General features: G+C 33.4%; 1 protein-coding gene across 12 annotated transcripts in view; it reads left to right on the forward strand.

Moving 5' to 3' along the window:
* PHF14 (PHD finger protein 14) overlaps window positions 1-19490 on the forward strand; it is a 214539-nt gene that overhangs the window by 80360 nt on the left and 114689 nt on the right. For 9 of the 12 annotated variants that reach the window (XR_001900959.3, XM_021935988.2, XM_021935989.2 and 6 more), the window contains exons 15-16: window positions 6779-6829; window positions 6953-7074. Coding sequence is in view for 9 of the 12 variants with exons in the window: in XM_021935988.2 (XP_021791680.1) it covers window positions 6779-6829; window positions 6953-7074 (173 nt within the window). In the remaining 3 variants the exon portion in view is untranslated. Of the gene's footprint in view, window positions 1-2930; window positions 4547-6778; window positions 6840-6952; window positions 7075-19490 lie in introns of those variants that run through there. The other 3 variants (XR_001900961.3, XR_001900962.3, XM_021935991.2) reach the window with 2 other exon arrangements.

Genomic DNA, 19490 nt, shown 5'->3' on the forward strand with positions numbered 1-19490 from the left:
GGCAGACAGCGATTGTCCTGTTTACCACAGAAGAATGGGTCCCATTCTTGTGTTTCATCAGTGAAATTATAGAATTATTGTAAAGGCAGCCTAAGAAAGCTCTGTTTAAGTACTTTGTTATTTAGACATTTCCTCTGCATTATTTCTATGTGGAACTTTTTACTTCCTTTTAGGCAAGGAAATTAATTTTGAAGAAAATATAAATTAGCTTACCCATATCCCTTTTGAAGTTACTTTAAAATTGATGTTTATACTTATGGACATATTTTCTAATACTCTAATGTAACTTGAAAGCTTTCAGATTTTCTTTTTGCTTTCTTTGCACTCTATGTCATGTAGTGACTTTTTATCTTTTATAGAAGTGCCAAAAGACTTGTTGGAACCTGTCTTTCCATAGTTTTTACACACATGCGTCATCATCTACTGTCTTTGAAGTTCTGAGATCTTTCTTCCTGACTTACAAATTCTGGTTGTGTTTTATGTATTTTCTTTTTTGTAAAATAAGTGCAACAAATAGTCAAAATACTTTTTAGCAGCTTTGACTGAAAATCATATTGTTTTTCAGGATGCATTATTTCTTTTAGATCATTATTTTGGAAGGGGATTTAAACACATTTAATCGTTTTTCCATCACACTTAACAATGTGAGCCACTAGCCTGTTCTAAGTGGCAGTCTTTATTTGAGAGATAATCAAATATCCTAGAGCCTACTTTTATTACATTTATGTTTTAACTAATTTTACACATGTGTAAAGTACCTATTTAATAATGTTTAAACGTAAGTCTTGAGAATCTGAAAATATGAAATATGTTTCATATAAATATTTTTTAGATGCTAGTTTAGGAAAAATGTTGAAGCATTTGGATTCAGTTCTATTGAAGTGACTAAAGGTTACTATACGTTATGTTCATATTTATTTTACTTAACTGTTTGAATTATTACAGTTCTGGGAAAGAAGGGTTATTTGTGGGGGCTTTACATACCAGAGTTTTATATTATCAGACTCAAGGTGACCTCTGAGGTATAAGTCAGATTATAAAACCTCTGTCTGTCATAGATTCTTAGAAGAAACCCTGGCAAACAGTTTTTGTAGTGAACTAGAACTCACTTTGGCTACTTGGAAGAGATCTACTCTGTGGGTGTCCTTAGCTCAAGTAATCTTATTCAAAACCCTGAGACTCCTGTTTTGCTTTTTGCCTCTTGGAAATCCATCACTTTAGTTTATTCCTAGGAGTATGAAATAAAGATAAGAATAGGTGGAGCTTCAAGACTTTACTTATTTTGTATGTACCATTATCTCTGAGAAGGTTTTTATAGCAGCACTTACTTGTCATGTGGAATATATATTTTATTATATATCGTTAGACCCATAGTTATTTCAGTTTATAGTAGTTAAGACAAATTGGTCATGATTTTCTTTTTATTCTCCCATGTATTTTCATAACCCTGTTAATATAAGCTAAATTAGGTAAAAAGAAACTCTACAGCCAGTTGACCAAAGGGAAAGCACTCATTTTTGGTGACTGCCATTCCATCTGTTGTTTATTGATAGCCAACAGAAACAGATGACACCTTATTCATAATTTGTTTTTTGTATATAGCAGTTTTCTTTGAATATTTTATGAACTTTAACTTGTTTTCAATATAGTTGCATAATTGAAAGACAGATATTTTTAGGAATTATATATATGTATAATTTTATATTTTTTAGAAATTATATATAATTATCTATTACTACATATAATATATACTATACATATAATTTTATAGTCTTAGGAATTAAATATATATTATATTTATATATATTAGAATACATTTTATATTGAAGCATTTTTGAATAGCTGCCAGAAAGCTATTGGCATTTATTCCCCAGCATAAATCTAATGCTATTTAGCTTAACAGAGGTTTTCAAAGTTTGACTTAATTGTCCTAATTAACATTGATTTTGGAATTTTGCCTATGAATAAGCATGTTCTATTTTTACATATAAGTTACAGAGAGAGGCATTTCTTATGATTCATCTAACCATATATGACTGACTTTAATTATTAATTTGTATAAATATTGATTTGTCAACAAAAACACGAGTGTTAAATTTAGTGACCTGGTCACAAGTGAATATATGAAGCCTTGTTTAGTGGTATCAAAGATGTTAAAGTACTGACTCTCTTTTAATTTTAAATTTAGTTCATTTGCCAAATGAATCATGCATTTAACTTTATTGCAAATTAAAATGACCTCAGTTCTAAAAAATTAAAATGATAGAGGAGTTAGAAAAATGATAGAGGAGTTAGAAAAATGTTTAATTGTTTGTTTTAGATGAATAAACTATTTATTTATTTATTTTTATGTTTATTTTTTTGAGACAGAGTCTCGCTTTGTCGCCCAGGCTGGAGTGCAGTGGTGTGATCTTGGCTCACTGCAACCTCTGCCTCCCAGGATCAAGCGATTCTCATGCCTCAGCCTCCTGGGTAGCTGAGACTACAGATGTGCGCCACCACATCCGGCTAAGTTTTGTATTTTTAGTAGAGATGAGATTTTGCCGTGTTGGCCAGGCTGGTTTAAAACTCCTTACCTCAGGTGATCCACACGCCTCGGCCTCCCAAAGTACTGAGATCACCGGCCTGAGCCACTGTGCCCAGCCAGAATAAACTATTTAAAATTTGCCTGCTAGATAAGATAATTTTACACCTTTTCAGTTTAAATACATTGTCTCTAATACCATGCCAATCTCTTCTATGGATTTTTTAATCACCTCTTTTCAAGTAAGTTTATCACGGACAGATTACAAGCAAGGTGATCTAAGCAGCTCAGGTTGTAATTATTCCCTAGGTAAATCAGGTTCTTAAAAAAAAAAAACAAAAAAAACAAAAAATTGAAATGTGTCAAGATTTGGAATGAGTTTTAAACTTTCATTTACTTTTAATAGCTTAACTAATTACTGTCAAAATGAATCAGTTTGGAATTGCACCCCAGCTTGATTAATCATGTGGAGTTTCCAGGTAACGTATCTGTTATATTCTAAAGCACATACTTGAAAAGTAAAATTCTTCTTTCTTCCACATATTATTTTCATCCTACTGTTTTATTGTTGCTAAAGTCATTGTAGCCTCAAAATATATCATAAAAGGACCACCCTGTTATATATACTTCTATTCATCTGAGATGGGACAAGCTCTTTGGTAACTGAAATTTGTCAGATGAGCCATACTTGTTTTTGTTTTTCTTCTTGCTTTTTTGTACCATTTCTCCCTCTTTTAAATTCCGCTTATGTTTTGGGATTCATTCAAGGACACTGCTTTTAAGATAACTTGTCCTTAGGCAGTTATGAATTTCCATAGTTACAGTTGCTGCCACTTCATTAAAACTAGGAAAAAAACAACAACACAGCTTTCAACATTTTCTTGGCTGGAGGACTTGGTATTTTATATAGTTATATTTGGATCAAATTCTCTTTTATTTTTTTCTTTGGAAATATTAGTAATGTGATAAATGCTAAATAAGAGTGCTGTAATTACTTTGGTAATTTATCAAGTTAGTGTATAGTATGGAGCTACCAAATTAGGTAGACTATAGTGCCAGTTTGAATTTACCCTTTATTGGGTATAATTCTCTAACTTCATTTGAAATGTAAGAAATCTTCATTGGGTGTCACAATGTTACAGTTTAGTTTAAGTATTCAAGTGCAATAAGAGATTTGCATTCTTAATGATTTTGTTCATTTCTATTTGGGATTAAATTATTAATCTTGGATTAGCCATGCAAGAAAAGTCACTGAAGTGACAGTTGAGATAACTGAGTTTAAGGTTTACCTCAGAAACTTACCAGCTGTGTGACATCAGCAAGTCATTTCTCTGGATTGCTTTTTCAGAGCTCTAAGATGATATTATTTTATATTTTTATAGCAAGTTTGTCTTTATAGATGGATATTGTTTATGTGTCTTGTGTTATTTTAAAGTATTACACGAATATATCAGTGATTACCATTTGGTAATAAATGTACTTAAAGTGACTATTTTAGATAATTACAAATACACCTAATATATGAGAAGAAATTTATAAATATAGAGAGAAATGGAGCTATACCATTGTGTGATTAAATCACTAATTGGCATTATACTATATGATGCTAATTGCAATCTGGGTATGAAGAGAGTTTCAGTTGATGGAGTTATACTAGATATTTGAAGATTTAAGTTATTATCAAAATGGTAAATAAACATCCTTAAAAGAATTGAAAACATGAACTTGCAGCATTAACATACATACTTGAAAAATTAATTCAAAACTAGATGATACATTTGCTAGTTTGTTACCTAAAAGATGAGTTGGATGAAGAAAAATGTGAAAATGTATGGCAGTGTTTTGCACATTCTGTTTAGAAGTTTGTGGAACTCAAATGAGTAATTTGAGTATTTTCCACTTGATGCTGGTTACTAATTTGGAACATCTTATTGAAATGCCCTGTAGGCCAGGTGCGGTGATTCACTCCTGTAATCCCAGTACTTTGGGAGGCCAAGGCAGGTGGATTGCTTTAGGTCAGGAGTTCGAGACTAGCCTGGCCAACATGGCAAAACCCCTTCTCCAGTAAAAATGCAAAGATTAGCCAGGCTTGGTGGTGCACACCTGTGATCCCCGCTACTTGCGAGGCTGAGGTATGAGAATCGCTTGAACCTGGGAGGCGGAAGCTACAGTGAGCCAAGACTGCTGCACTGCACTCCAGTCTGAGCGACAGAAGAAGATTCTGTCTAAAAAAAGAAAAAAGCCCTGTAAATATACATTATGCAAATTAGATAATAGAGTACCAAATTAGGGAAAAATAAACTTTTTGTCAAATTTATATTTTATTTATTTATTTATTTTTGAGACAGTCTCGTCCTGTTGTGCAGGCTTGGAATGCAGTGACTCCATCATGGCTTACTGCAGCATACATCTCCTGTGCTCAAGTTATCTTCTCACCACAGCCTCCTGAGTAGCTACAAGCACTCACAACCATGCCTAGCTGATTTTTTCATTTTTATTGTTAGTAGAGATGAGGTCTCTCTGTGTTGCCCAGACTGGTCTTGAACTTCTAAGCTCAAGCAGTCTTCCCACCTTAGCCTCTCAAAGTGTTGAGATTATGGCCATGAGCCATGGTACCTGGCCTGTCAGTCAAATCTTTTAATTTGTATTATATAGTATCATCATTCATTAGTTTTGATTTACCCACTTATAAATTTATTTTATTAAAACAAGTTAATTGAGACTTTATGTCATAAGCATTGTGTTAAGTTTAATTGGGTGTAGAAAGATGAATATGCTATGGTCCTTACCAAGTTGGGAATGAATTTTGTAAGGAGATAGAGAATAAAGCATTAAAGGGCCAGAGTGGCACAGAAGGAAAAGAGATGAATATAGAAATTACTAGCCATAAGTTTTCAGTTAGAACTTGAATAAGTGTTGTTAAGGGCCTTTCTACACTGGTGTCCTTAAACTTACATGTATTTGACCTACTTAGGATTCTTGTTAAAAGACAGATTCTAATTCAGTGTGTCGGAGTGAGCCTGAGATTTTGCATTTCTAATATACACTCAGGTGATGGCAGTGATTATGGGTCATGACTGATATTTTGAGAAGCAAGTCTCAGTATTGTTCTTTGGAAGTAAGAATTATAGATGTAGGATCTGCATTTAAAGGCCTTTCCTAGATATAGTCTTCATTTTTCTTCCTAATTACTTCCATAATATAATTAAAACATACTAATTGGCAATATAAATGTAAACAGATACATATTTTATAAATTTACTTTTTTTGAATGACAATTTAGTTGACTCTTGGCTATTTAGGGACAGATTAAATGGTAAGCAGTTAGCCATGGCATTAAATAACAGTGTACTTAGTATCATGAAGAATTGAAATTACAGTAATGTAAGAAACACTAATATATCTATACTATAATGTAATTCTGTTTAGAATTATTTGGTACCTACTCTAGCTTGGGAGTGTTCCTTGATCTCAGCTGTCAAAGTAATTTTTGGGAGCAGTGCCTGCATTCTCTTCCATTCTCTAAGGAATAGTGGTCTGCATATGGGAATTATAAAATCTACAGAGGCTGTGCTGTGATTGGTGGAGATTTCTAACATATTGGCTGCAAATACTGATGTAGTTACAGTTCTTTTAAACATTTGTATGCATTCTTTCTAATGGTAAATGTATTCTGAAATATATGAAGTGAATTTTAGCTAAATTAGTTTAAAATGTCATTTTATGTGGCATTTTAATTAGTTTTATGTTAACTAGGATTTTGGATATGTGAGACCTTTTCCTTCTACTTTTTTTGGCTGCTTAAGAATTATTTCTTTACATAAACATGTATGCACATGCATACATGTAGGCAAATAATGTGTGTAGTATGATCCCAGGTTTAGCATTTCAGCTGTATAAGTCATATGTGATAAGTTATGAAAATTTAAATGTAAATCATAATTATGGACAATTATGAAGTATGGAAAAAATCCTTTAAAATAAGTTTGGAGAATTCATTTTTTTCTATCAGATACATGTTTATTTAAAAGTAAAGTACTATAAAGTATATTTAATTTGTTACTTTTTATTTCCTGTGTCATAAATGGTAACAAAATGCAGTGGTCCAACATAGTATTAATTAGAAATAACTAATTTTGCAAGTGCCTAACTTAAGCAATAACATTAACAGAGGAAATTTATTTTTATCATTAATTAAACATTAGATATACTGTGGATTTTTGTTTTTTGTTTTTTGTTGTTTTTTTTTTCCAGAGAACCAGAGGACGAAAACGGAGCTTCGTTCCTGAGGAAGAAAAACATGAGGTTGGAATAAGTTAAGCACTTTTACACAGTCTTAACTTTGAGAAATTTTCTTGCTTAAAATTGTTTCCCTCATATCCTTATTTTGTTTTGTTATGTTTTATTTTATTATCCCTTGTATGGCAGGAAAGAGTTCCTAGAGAGAGAAGACAAAGACAGTCTGTGTTGCAAAAGAAGCCCAAGGCTGAAGATTTAAGAACTGAATGTGCAACTTGCAAGGGAACTGGAGACAATGAAAATCTTGTCAGGTAAGTTGGATGCTAAAACCTTGTCTTTAGGGGATGAAAGTTCCATGTTTATTATTTTCTCATCACAGAAAAAATGAAAAAAACAATTTCAGGATAGGACCTTTCTCAAAATATTATGTAGTGGAAACAATACTTCAGAAACAGATTTCATCCACTTCTTAACCTCTCACACATGGTTATGCTCTGGATTTAGATGTAAATAAAGAGTAATAATCTGCATTTTTAACACAGGGAATTATTTTTCTCTTGACAAGAGAAGTTGACAATGCTCTCTATATAGAGGCTATAAAAGTAATTTGATCTAAACACTGTGTACTAAGATTATGTTTTATGTCATAAAATAATAAAGTTACTAAGCTCTGTTAGCATATTTTAAATGTTTGAAATTTAGAAGCAATGGTGAGAAGACAGACTTTTTATTGACAAGAACTTAATTAGCATTTTCTTATTGCTTATCAAAACAAATGTGTTAAATGCTTCTCCCTTACAAAATAAAGAAAGGTGAAAAGATGGCCTAGGTTGATTTTATTTTTTGTTTTGTCTTTGTTTCTTTGTTTCGTTTTGGTACTTTTTTTTTTTTTTTTAATCAGACATAATGCTAATCAGAAATCTTAGCTGATGCTGCACATTGGCTTTTCCCAATGGTCCAGAGGCTGCTAATTTTAGCTGAAATGAAGAAATTGATCAAAGCTCTGGGTGAGATGGCAGAGTGAATGGGTGGACAAAAAGAGAGCTAATTTAAAAGAGGCATCAGACTTTCAAAAAACAGTGTTACAAAGGTTCTTACAGTTCTTATAGGGACTTTGTAAGGGAATCCATTCTGATTTCTTTAAAAACATTGTCTTCTGGTAAAGCCCTGTCAAATTAAATGAGGACACAGAAATTAAACATTTCAAAAAGAATAAACATATTTATAAAACAAATATATTAGTGTTGTTGTATGTTTTTAAATATTTACTTCCAAATGATTTAATCTATTTTGGTCATTAAAAATATGATTTGTCTTAATTTCTCAAAGAAAGGCATGAGGTCTTAATTTTATGAGTTTTTTATACTATCAATGAGAAAGATAAAGAGAAAGTAAAAATTACAGTAGAAAAAGAGAAAGCTCTTCGACAAAGTTAAGAAAGTTTATAATAATTGGCTAATTTTTTTGAGATAGTCCATATAGAATGTCTTGGGAGCTATCCTGAAGGTTAAGTTTATTAAAATTTAGGGTAAAGTAGTAAGTAGTTCGAAGTTCAGGAGATACACATGAATAATTCTGACCACAGTATAACTTTTGCAGTATGTCAAAAATGAAATCCCAAGCATAAGCATAACATAATGGAGTAAATGAAACAACAAAAATAGAGAAAAAAATATATATAATATATATTATATAATGAACAAAAATTTAATTCAGGAAAATTCCCTTGGGGTTGAGGATGGAGTTGAGGACTATGATTAATTTGAAACAGTAGTTAAAAACTTACAGAGGTGGTGATCCTTCTATTAATTATTTGAACCTGTATGAGTCTCTACTGTCTTACTAATTTTTTTTTAAAATATGAGATTGATTGAGGCCTTTTTGCTGTAGGACTTAGAGGTTTTTATCAGGTTTTTTGTTTTGCTTTTGTCATATGTTAGAAATTAGGAAACTGAGAAATACAATTTTTATTTTAAAAGTCAGTTTATGATAGATTTCCAACCCGTCGTATTTTAGTTGTTTAATAAAAAAAGTGCCATCTTTCTTCTAATTTTGATAAGATTTTTGAATAGTATTCCTCTATATTATTTATTTATTTAGTTTCTGTTGTAAAATTTTTATTTCTAATTGCGTTATTACAATATGCCAATGTCTGGAATTTTGTGAAAGTCTTCTGGAAGGTAAAGATATTTTTATTACTCTGAAATAATGGATATACAAAGTCCCCTTCCTTGGTTTTGCCTTATTAAGAAGATAATATCGTAAATTGTCTGCAAAGTTTTAAAGAGGTAATGTAGAGGAAATTAAATGTTTTATTGATACTGTATTTTAATATTTCTTAGGACAAGATAAGCTGGATATAAAGCAATGCCATAAAATATTTTTGGTTATAATGTGATCTTTAAAAAAAAGTACACTGTTTACGCACTATTCTTCTTGGGTTGAAGAATTTTATTTTATATAAAATTCCATATGTTTAATAAAAGTAATCTCATAAGCTAATATCTGCCATTTTCCCTGGCATCTCATATTTTGGAACTGGCACTGTTATTGTTTGAAAATCACCCCCCAAAAGTCTACACTTTTTTATTATATTGCATCTTAAATACTGTCTATACATGCTATTTTTTTAACTTTCAAATAAGATATTTTAAATAAGGATTTCTTTTCTCTAAAGATGTATTTCAGCGCTTACTCAGAGTTATGTGTATGTCTGTTAGGTTCTCTTTTAAAATTAAACTTCATGGGTCACAATTAGTTTTTTATTTGATATACTGTGTTTACTTTCTCAAGTTCTTTTAAACTAATGTTTATATCTCACTAGCACCTGCTCTTCAGCAGTTTTGATTTTTTAAACCACACTTCTCTATGTAATTCAGGCTATATAGAAAATTCTTTCTAATTGTCCTTGCTTTTTTAGTTATTTGTATATGTTTACTTGTGAATTTACATGTATAATTTTTTATATCATTGAACAATTGCATGCAATTTGTCAGTAAACTGTAATTAGTAGGTTTCAACTGTTATTTTCTGCTTTGCCTGTTTATCTTGGGACTTTGGCGAGTAATTTAGCATTTCTGTGCCTTCGTTTCCCCCCTGTTGTAAATGGTCTCAATCATACTGTGCTTCATTAGGTACCTTATGAATAATTGCTGAGTGATAGTAAGGTTCTTTCCATATAAAATATTAGAACAGTAGTAGTATTTAGTAACACAAGGAATACATGTATGTGTGCATTGAAATAAAGGTCACAATTGGTAAATATGTTTCCAGTTAAATACTTGTTATGTCAGAAAATGTACATGTCCTGTTTTTGTATATAATTTTGTCTAGAGTCTAGGAGACAAAAAGAAATTTGTCATTACATGTTTTCTAAAATGATTAGATTGAAGTTTTACAGCATCTTAGGGAATTTTATTTTTTTAAGTGCAAGTTTTTTGCCATCTACTTTTAAAATTTAATTAGAAATTATCTGAGAAGTTTTCATCAAAATATGTATTTCTTTATGTTATTTAATGCAATCTAAATGCTAAAGGTCAAATTGAAAAACTATATCATGGAATTGTGAGGTCTTAAAGGCTTTGTCTGTGATAGGCTTTGTCTGTGATAGGTCATTCTTTGTTGGAAGTAGTTCTGGAACTACTTAGTGATACCTTATTTGTTTTTGTTTCCACAGTTCATGGCACATTTAGTACTCAGAAAATGCTTGATAAATGAACTCTGCATAAGTAATGACTGAGTATTCTTTTGCTGAATTAAACTGTCACTATTATAATTTAATTCTAGAGCAAATTGAGTCACAAAATATAATGTTTGATGAAGATATTTAAAGGGCTTAATAAAGGACAATTGATTTTTTGTCACAAAAATGTAGTGGATAGTTGATAGTTTTTCCTCCCCTGTATTTTAAGTAAGGAAATAGATTTGAGAATAATTGATGAATCTATGAAAAGTAGAAATGAAGTGATTCCTTTCCTTGAACGTATGTGAAAGGGAAGTGGGCCTGTCTTCTCTTTCAGTCTTTTATCAAACTATAAAATTAGAAATAACACCAAACTTCTAAACCTCAAATTTTATCTTAACTATATAAACTCAATGTGGCACATTTTATTACTTAATCAGAGATAGGAGAGAGAGAAGAAAGGTTTCCTAAAGCTAGGAACCCTGGAATCCGTGAGCCGTCTTAAATAGCATCTTTAATTTTATTTTGTATTGTGGCCATTTTTCAGAAGCATTGAGGGTAGGAAATGATCTATTAAGCTATTTCACTTTTATAGCTAATTCTACACTATTAATGCTTGCCAGATTCTCCCCTTTATTTGAGTATATGGCAAATTATATAGGTATTGAACCATTTTGATTACAAGGTTAGGGTGTCAATTTGGTCTCTACACATTGTTGTTAGCACTTTTATTTATTTTACATTTAAAAATCTGGCTTGTCAGTGCATCCTCCCCAACTAAATTTGTTTGTATCGTAAGTTACTAGGAACACCAGCAAGAATTCATATATATTACATTTTGATTTCAAATAGTAGTCTCTCATTATTCTAACAATTTTTTTTTTTTTTTTTTAGTTTTTGTTGTCACCCAGGCTAGAGTGCAGTGGCACTTTTTTGACACAGTATAGCCTCTGCCTCCTGAGCTCAAGCAATCCTCTCACCTTTCAGCCTCCCGAGTAGATGAGACTTGATTTTTAATTTTTAATTAACTTTTCTGTTCTAACTAGTAATAGAGGCTTATAGACTTCCTGGGTCGTAATTGAAGGGGTTTTTCCCTGTGAGATTTGATTAGACTGAGAGTAAAGCTAAAACTGCTTATAAGTTTAGTTAATATTTTTCATAAAACGTTAGGTCACTAAAAATGGATTATTTTAAATTTAACAAAGTGAAACCAGTCTTGTCCCTCTTAAGATTAGTTAGGATTGCATTTGATCAATCAATCAATCTCTTTCTTTCTTTCTTTCTTTCTTTCCATTTCTTTCGATTTCTAGTATTTCTTTCAATTAAGTTTGGCAAAGTATATTCATTCATGTTACCCTGACAACCTGTGTGATAATACCTTTTTCTTCCAATTTGACTACTGTTATTTCTGAAATAGGTTGTTTAAGTTAGCTTTTCTCCTTCAAAGTATCTTAAAAGCATAATTATTGTTTTGCTAATCTTTGTGTAGCTCTATCTTTGCCCCAAGTCACTAAACAAAAAGCACCTCCACAGTCGTTAGCCACATTAAGGAATCTTTGGCAAAATATTCAATCTTTTAAATTTTCATGTTAGATTTAACATAAAGTGCAGAGCTAAAGTAGTATAGCAAGATGTCTCTGAAGACGTACGGGCTTTCTAAAATTCTTAGCCTAAAGAATTTGCCACTTAACTCTTTTAACAGGATTTACATGAAAAGGGAAGAAAAGCCTGGCATTCTAAGTCCAAATTGATGAAGCATTGGGAATGTGAAAATTTTAAACAAAGGAATATAATTATGACCTTTTTAAAAGTTCATTTTCGTAGCTTTTTAACTGTCCTTTTGATTTTTACGTTTATTTTTAAAATAACTGTTACCGAAGCAGTTGCTTTTCAGGGAAATTCTGATATGATTACCAAATAATAGTGTCATCTAATAGTTAAGTAAAATTAAAACTCAATAAAATTAGTAACATCTATTTCTGCTACATTCTGTAGTGTTTAACATAATTACTTTCCTTTTCTGAGAAAATACAAATATCTATTTTGTTCAGTGAACAGTTTTTTCTTTTTGTTGTTGTTTTTTTGAGATGGGGTTTCACTCTTGTCACCCAGGCAGGAGTGCAATGGCGTGATATTGGCTCACTGCAGCCTCTGCCTCTCGGGCTCAAGTGATTCTTCTGTCTCACCCTCCCAAGGAGCTAGGATTACAGGTTCACGCCACCACGCTGGCTAATTTTTGTATTTTTAGTAGAGATGGGGTTTCACCATATTGGTCAGGCTGGTCTCGAACTCCTGATCTCAGGTGATCTGCCTACCTTGGTCTCCCAAAGTTCTGGGATTACAGGCATGAACCACTGTGCCTGTCCCATGAACAGTTATTTTTTAAATATATGTTTAAATCAAAAAGGATACTTTTATTGGGGTATCCTTTAGTTTTGAAAATTTTACTTTATTATTGTTTTTGAAAACCTTTTTATTCAATGATACGAGCTTTTAAAAAGCTACACTTTTTAGTTGAATCAGCTTAATAATAGAAGTAGAGCTCTTTAAAGATTGTCAATATTTAATATATGAATAGTGCTAGAATGTATAAAGAAATCTGCCTGAGCAGTGATTAACAAAGATATTTTTCTTTCCTTTTTAAATCAAAGTTAAATAGACAAAAAGAGCAAATGTTACCACTATTTAAATTGTATTATACATCATCTTTGCTGATATATATTTTTCTGAATATACATTTTAATGGACCACAGTCTTAGTAATTTACATGTAGGCAACAACAACAAAAAAAAGGCTGAAAAAATGACTGTTAACTATGTAGAAACCTCATTATAAATGCCTTATTTTACAGATCTTAAATCTAGACTATGTGAACTAGATAAACAATAAACTTCCCTAAAGTTGAACATTTTGTAATGATGAAATGATGAAACAAATAGAAACAGATACACTGTTTCTTAAAATAGTATTTATAAATTGTTTCATCCAGTTGTTTGCTAACTTTTAGGCCTCAGCTTAAAATCAAACTTAAAATATGCAGAAAGTAGTTTCAGAATTGCCAACCAAAACCACTGTAAAAGGTAAATCTAACCAAGTTTAATAGTTGTTTGGCCTGTGTGTATGGGTTGGGGGGTGGTAAAAGTTACATACAATGAAATGCATATGTATTATGTGAATAAATTGGTGAATTTTGACAAAAGCATACAATTGTGTAACCCCCGTTTCTATCAAGATACAGAACATTTTCATTGCTCCAGAAAGGTCAGACAAAGACAACGACTCTTCTATTTTTTTTTTTTTAACCATAGATAAGTTTTGTCTCTTCTAGAGTTTTATACACATTTATACAAATGGCATTTTTCTCCTTTATTTGATTTTAGCCATTATAATGAATGTGTAGAGGTATCCCACTGTTGTTTTAGTTCTCATTACTCTGTTAAGTAATGATATTGAGCATATTTTCTTTTCTTTTTTTTTTTTTTTTTTTTTTTGAGACCCTCTGTTGCACAGGATGGAGTGCAATGGCACAACATGACACACTGCAGCCTCAACCAGGCTCAAGCGATCTTCCCACCTCAGCCTCCCAGGTAGCTGGGACTACAGGTGCGCGCCACCAAACCCAGCTAGTTTTTTTTTTTTTTGTAGAGACAGACATTCGCCGTGTTGCCCATGCTAGTCTTGAACTCCTGGGCTCAAACAGTCCTCCCATTTTGGCCTTCCAAAGTGGTGAGATTATGGGTGTGAGCCACCACACCTAGCTTATTGAGCACATTTTTATTTGCTCACTGGTAGGTAATATGTCTTCTTTTGTGAACTAATTCTTTTGCTTATTTTTTAAGAAATTGAGTTGTTTAGTATTGAATGGTAGGAATTACTAATATAATTGGGATGTAATTTCTTTTTCAAATATGTATTTTGCATACATACTCTTTTTATTTGTGGCTTGCCTATTCATTTTCTTTAATGGTATTATTTAAGGAGCAGAAGTTGCTAATTTTGCAGATGTTCAGCATAGCAATATTTTGTTTTATGGTTATTGTTTTTATTTCCTAATAATTCTTTGCTTAGGTCCAGGTGACAAAAACTTTCTTCTTTGTTGTCTTCTAGAAGCTTTGTACTTTTGGCTTTTATATTATATGTCAGCTATCTGAAATTAATTTCTGTATATGGTTTCAGGTAGAGTTAAGGAAGGTTTGTTTATTATCTGCCCCATGTGGATTTCCAGTATCATTTGTTGAAAAAACTTGCCTTTCCACATTAAATTACTTTGGTGCCACTTTTAAATGCCAGTTGGCATTTTCAATGTGGGTTTATTTCTGGACTTTCTATTATATTCCATCAAGTTACGTATTTATTCCTGTGCCAAGACCAACTATTGATTACTCAGGCTGTGTAGTAGGCTGTTTCATTTTTCTAGATCCTTTGCATTTTCATATAAGTGTTAGAAACAGCTTTTCTAAATTTTTCTAAAATTTTCATTTTAAAAAGGAAAGCCTGGACATAACACCAAAAGCATAGGTAATAACAGCAACAAAAATTAGGTAAGTTGGACTAAAATCAAAGTTAAAAACTTTTGTGGATGAAAGGACACCATCACCAGATGGTAAAAAGGTTAACCCATAGATTGGGGGGAAATATTTGCAAGTCATGTTTCTGTTAAGGGATTGAGAATATATAAAGAACTTCGGCAACTCAGCAATAAGAAACAACCCCGTTAAAAATGGGCATAGGACTTGAAAATATTCCTCCAAAGAAGATACATAATAGCCAACAAACATATGAAAAGATGCTCAACATCACGAATCATTCAGGAAAAGTAAATTGAAACCACAGTGAGATACCACCTCGCACCCATTGTGCTAGTTATCATTTAAACACACACACACACACACACACAGAAAATAACAGGTGTTGGCAAGGATGTGGAGAAATTGGAGTTCTTATACATTACTCTTGGGAATATAAAATTGTGCAGCTACTATGGAAAACAGTATTTTAATTCCTCAAAAAATTAAAGACAGAATTACCATTTGATCTGTTAATACTGCTGTAGCTGTACACCCAAAGCAGAGACTCAAACAGGTAATTGAACACCTGTTTTCATAGCAACATTATTCACAATAGCCAAAAGGTGGAAGCAACTCAAGTTCCACTGATGGATTAAAGGATAAACAAAATGTACTGTATATATGTATGTTGTCTTAGTTCATTTTATGTTGCTAAGAAGAAATACCTGAGGCTGGATAATTGATAAAGAAGGAAATGTTTATTTGGCTCACAATTCTTATTGTTGGGAAGCTCAAGATTGGGCATCTGCATCTGGTGAGGACCTCAAGCTGCTTTCACTCATGGTGAAAGGTAAAGGAGAACTGGTGTGTTCAGGGATCACATGACAAAAGAGGAATCAAGAGAGTGGGAGATGCCAGGCTCTTTTTAATATCCAACTATCAAAGGAACTAATAGAGTTAAAACACACCCCTGAGGAGGTCATTAATCTCTTCATGAAGGATTCATCTTCATGACATAAACACCTCCCATTAGTACCCCCCTAAATTGGGATAACATTTCAGCATTAGGTTTGGAGGTGACAGGTATCCAAACCATAGCATACATACAGTAGAATATTATCCAGCCTTAAAAAGGAATGAAATTCTGGGCCGGGCGTGGTGGCTCATGCCTGTAATCCCAGCGCTTTGGGAGGCTGAGGCAGGTGGATCACAAGGTCAGGAGATGGAGACTATCCTGGCTAACATGGTGAAACCCCATCTGCACTAAAAAATACAAAAAATTAGCCAGGCGTGGTGGCTGGCGCCAGTAGTCCCAGCTACTCGGGAGGCTGAGGCAGAATGGCTTGAATCCAGGAGGCGGAGCTTGCAGTGAGCTGAGATCGCGCCACTGCACTCCAGCGTGGGCAACAGAGCGAGACTCCATCTCAAAAAAAAAAAAAAAAAAATTCTGATAGATACTGCAACATAGAAGAACCTTGAGAACATTATGCAAGAAAAATAAACCAGTTACAGAAGGGGACAAATACTGAATGATTCCACTTGTATGAGGTTCCTAGAGTAGTAAAATTTATAGAGACAAAGTAAAAATGGTGGTTTCCAGGGGGAAGGAGGAATGGGCAGTTAGTGTTTAGGGGGTACAGAGTTTCAGCTGGGAAAGATGAAAAAGTTCTGGAGATGGATGGTGGGAATGTTTGCACAACAGTGTGAATGTGAATGCCACAGAGCTGTACACTTAAAAATGGTTAAGATGGTCAATGCTATGTATATTTTACCACAGTTGTTTTTAAAAAGAACCACAAGAACAAAAGCCTACAGGGATTATGATAGGCTTTGTGTTGAATACATGGGATTTGGTGGCAGGGGGAGGGGGCTGGGGCAGGGAGACATTAACATTTTAACCATGTTGCATCTTTGTATTTATGATCATGGTATATCTCTATTTATTCAGATACTTAGATAGTCTTTATTGTTTCTCACTGATGTTGTAGTTTTGAGTTTAGGAATCTTGCATATCTTTTATTACATGCGTTTTTAAGAATGTAATGTTTTTGATGCTATTGTATAGGATATCTTTAAAGTTTTCTGTTAGAGTTTAGAGCTGCCAGGTGGTCAATTAGGAAAAGAAGCAAAGTTCAAAATAACAAAACTTTATTTTCTTATTTTTAAAGTATCAGAAAGAAGCCAGTCAGGAAAGGTTGCTGGCTCCTGAGTATTACATTGTTTCCCACTGAACAGCAGCGGGCAAGAGGAAGTTAAGTGCAGATATTAACACCCCGCCCCCAACCAGCACCCCACACCACACATAGGCTTGTAGAGGAGAAATTTAGTCTCACTGCTAAAGGATTCCCAGACAAAAGTTCCTGCTGTTTTATGGACCCAGGGGCTTCTGGAAGGGAGATGGGAAGGGGTAGGAAGTAGAAAAGTACTGAGTCCACACGGAGAAGTGTCTTTAAGTCTCCTCAGTAAGGGTGTCGATAAGGCACAGTTATTTGAACCGTGTTTGCTGGGCTCCTCCATCCCCTCTCTCCCAGGGAGCCTTCAAAATCAACCTTGCAAATCTGAGATAAACCTTTCTGGTCATGGTGTATTGCCTCTTTTATGTATTTTTAAAATTTTGTTAATATTTTGATGAGGGTTATACATTCTCTATGAACGTATTCCCTCCCTCCCTCCATTCCTCCCTTCCTCCCTCCCTTCCTTTCCCTCCCCTGTCCTCCCTTCCCTTCCCCTCCCCTCCCCTCCTCTCCCCTTTCCCTCCCCTTTCCCTTCCCGCCTTCCTTCCTTCCTTTCTTTTCTTTCCTCTTTTTTTTGATTGGTTTCACTTTGTTGCCCAGGCTTGGTCTCAAACTCCTGGGCTCAAGCGATCCTCCTGAGTAGCTGGAATTACCACCATGGCTTGGTATTACCACCACACCACCATGCCCAGCTGTTCTTTTATTTATTAATTTATTTTTTCTGGTAGAAGTATCACATTTTGTTTATTAGATAATACTGGCCTTCTGAGTGGAGTTGGAAAGTGTTTCCCTCTTCGTTTTTTAAAGCATTTAAGATACTGTTTGTTCATTACATTTTGATAGAATTCTCCAGTGATACCATCTGAACTTAGAGTTTTCATTGTGGAAAAATTTGTGATAATAAATTCAATTTTTAGAACAAATATTTCCTTTCATCTTGTGTCATTTTTGGTAAGCTGTGTTTTTCTTTTTGTTTGAGACAGGGTCTTGCTCAGCTGCCTAGGCTGGCATGCAGTGGCATGATCACAGCTCACTGCAGCCTGAACTCTTAGGCTCTGGCGATCTTCTCACCTCAGCCTCCTTAGTAGCTGGGACTACAAGTGCACGCCGCCATGCCCAGCTAATTTTTTAATCTTTTGTAGAAATGGGGTCTGACTATGTTGCCCAAGCTGGTGTAGAACTTGTGAACTCAAGCAATCCTCCATCCTCAGCCTCCCAAAGTGGCGGGATTACAGGCATGAACCACTGTACCCAGCTAAGCTGTGTTTTTCAAGGAATGTATTGATTTCATCTCATTTGCCAGTTGCTTCTTGCTTATGTGTCAGCACCATGTTATTTTCTTTGGTCATGCTGGCCTCTTCAGTGTTCACTGTAACTATTTGCATTAGACTTTCCTGCTTTCTGTAATGTATTTGGGCATATTTTCTTCTTCCTTCAAAGCCTATGTCAACATTTACTTCTTTAATGTATTCTTCCTGACTTATATGGGCCCATATTAATTGTCCTTGGAACCCTCATAAAATCCCATGTCATGCTGTGATCCATTTTGTTTGTAAGTTGTGTCATTATTGTCTGCCAATTAATTTACTTTGTCCATGACGTGAGTATAGCATCTGGGGCTTCCATTTATTTCTAATGACCCTGATAGTGTAATGCAGTACGGCTCAGGCAGTTAATTCAGAATAAATGTTTCTTAATTTACTGATGCAGTGCCATATCTGTATATTTTTGCAACTCTATGCAGTTAAAATAGTTTATAATTTCTTTTTGGGCAGGGACATTTCTTTAAATAGTTCCTGATTGTTTTATTTTTGAAAATTTAAAAACTTTTAAAATTACTGAGTACAAACTTAAAAATAGTATATGCTTCTTGAAGCAAAAATAATAGGTGACAAATAGTGGTTTTTGATTAACTGATAATTTTTATTTTTGTGGTAGTTGTTTACATCACTGAGAGGAGATCTCAACTAGTTTAAGATCTCTTGGCAGCTTTGTAATTTTAAGCAAGTCACTTAATCTCTTTCAATCTCACTTTTCTTATTTTAGGAGAATATCTTAGGCTGTAACCTCTCTGAAGCCTAGTACACTAGCTCTGATATTCAAAGATTATATATTCCATATTCCCAAGTCCATGTTACCTGTTTGTTTACATTTGGTCATAAGCTCCTGTGTAACATACTCAGTAGCATCTTCTTCCAAATTACTCTGTGATTATGTAGACTATGATTATTTTTCTTGCTTAAATATGTTAGAATGGAAGCCAGTTTTCCAGTTGCATTTTCCTCATTTACCTAGAGGAGTAG

The sequence above is a fragment of the Papio anubis genome, chromosome 4 (genome assembly GCF_008728515.1).
Source record: "Papio anubis isolate 15944 chromosome 4, Panubis1.0, whole genome shotgun sequence".
Classification (NCBI taxonomy): domain Eukaryota; kingdom Metazoa; phylum Chordata; class Mammalia; order Primates; family Cercopithecidae; genus Papio; species Papio anubis.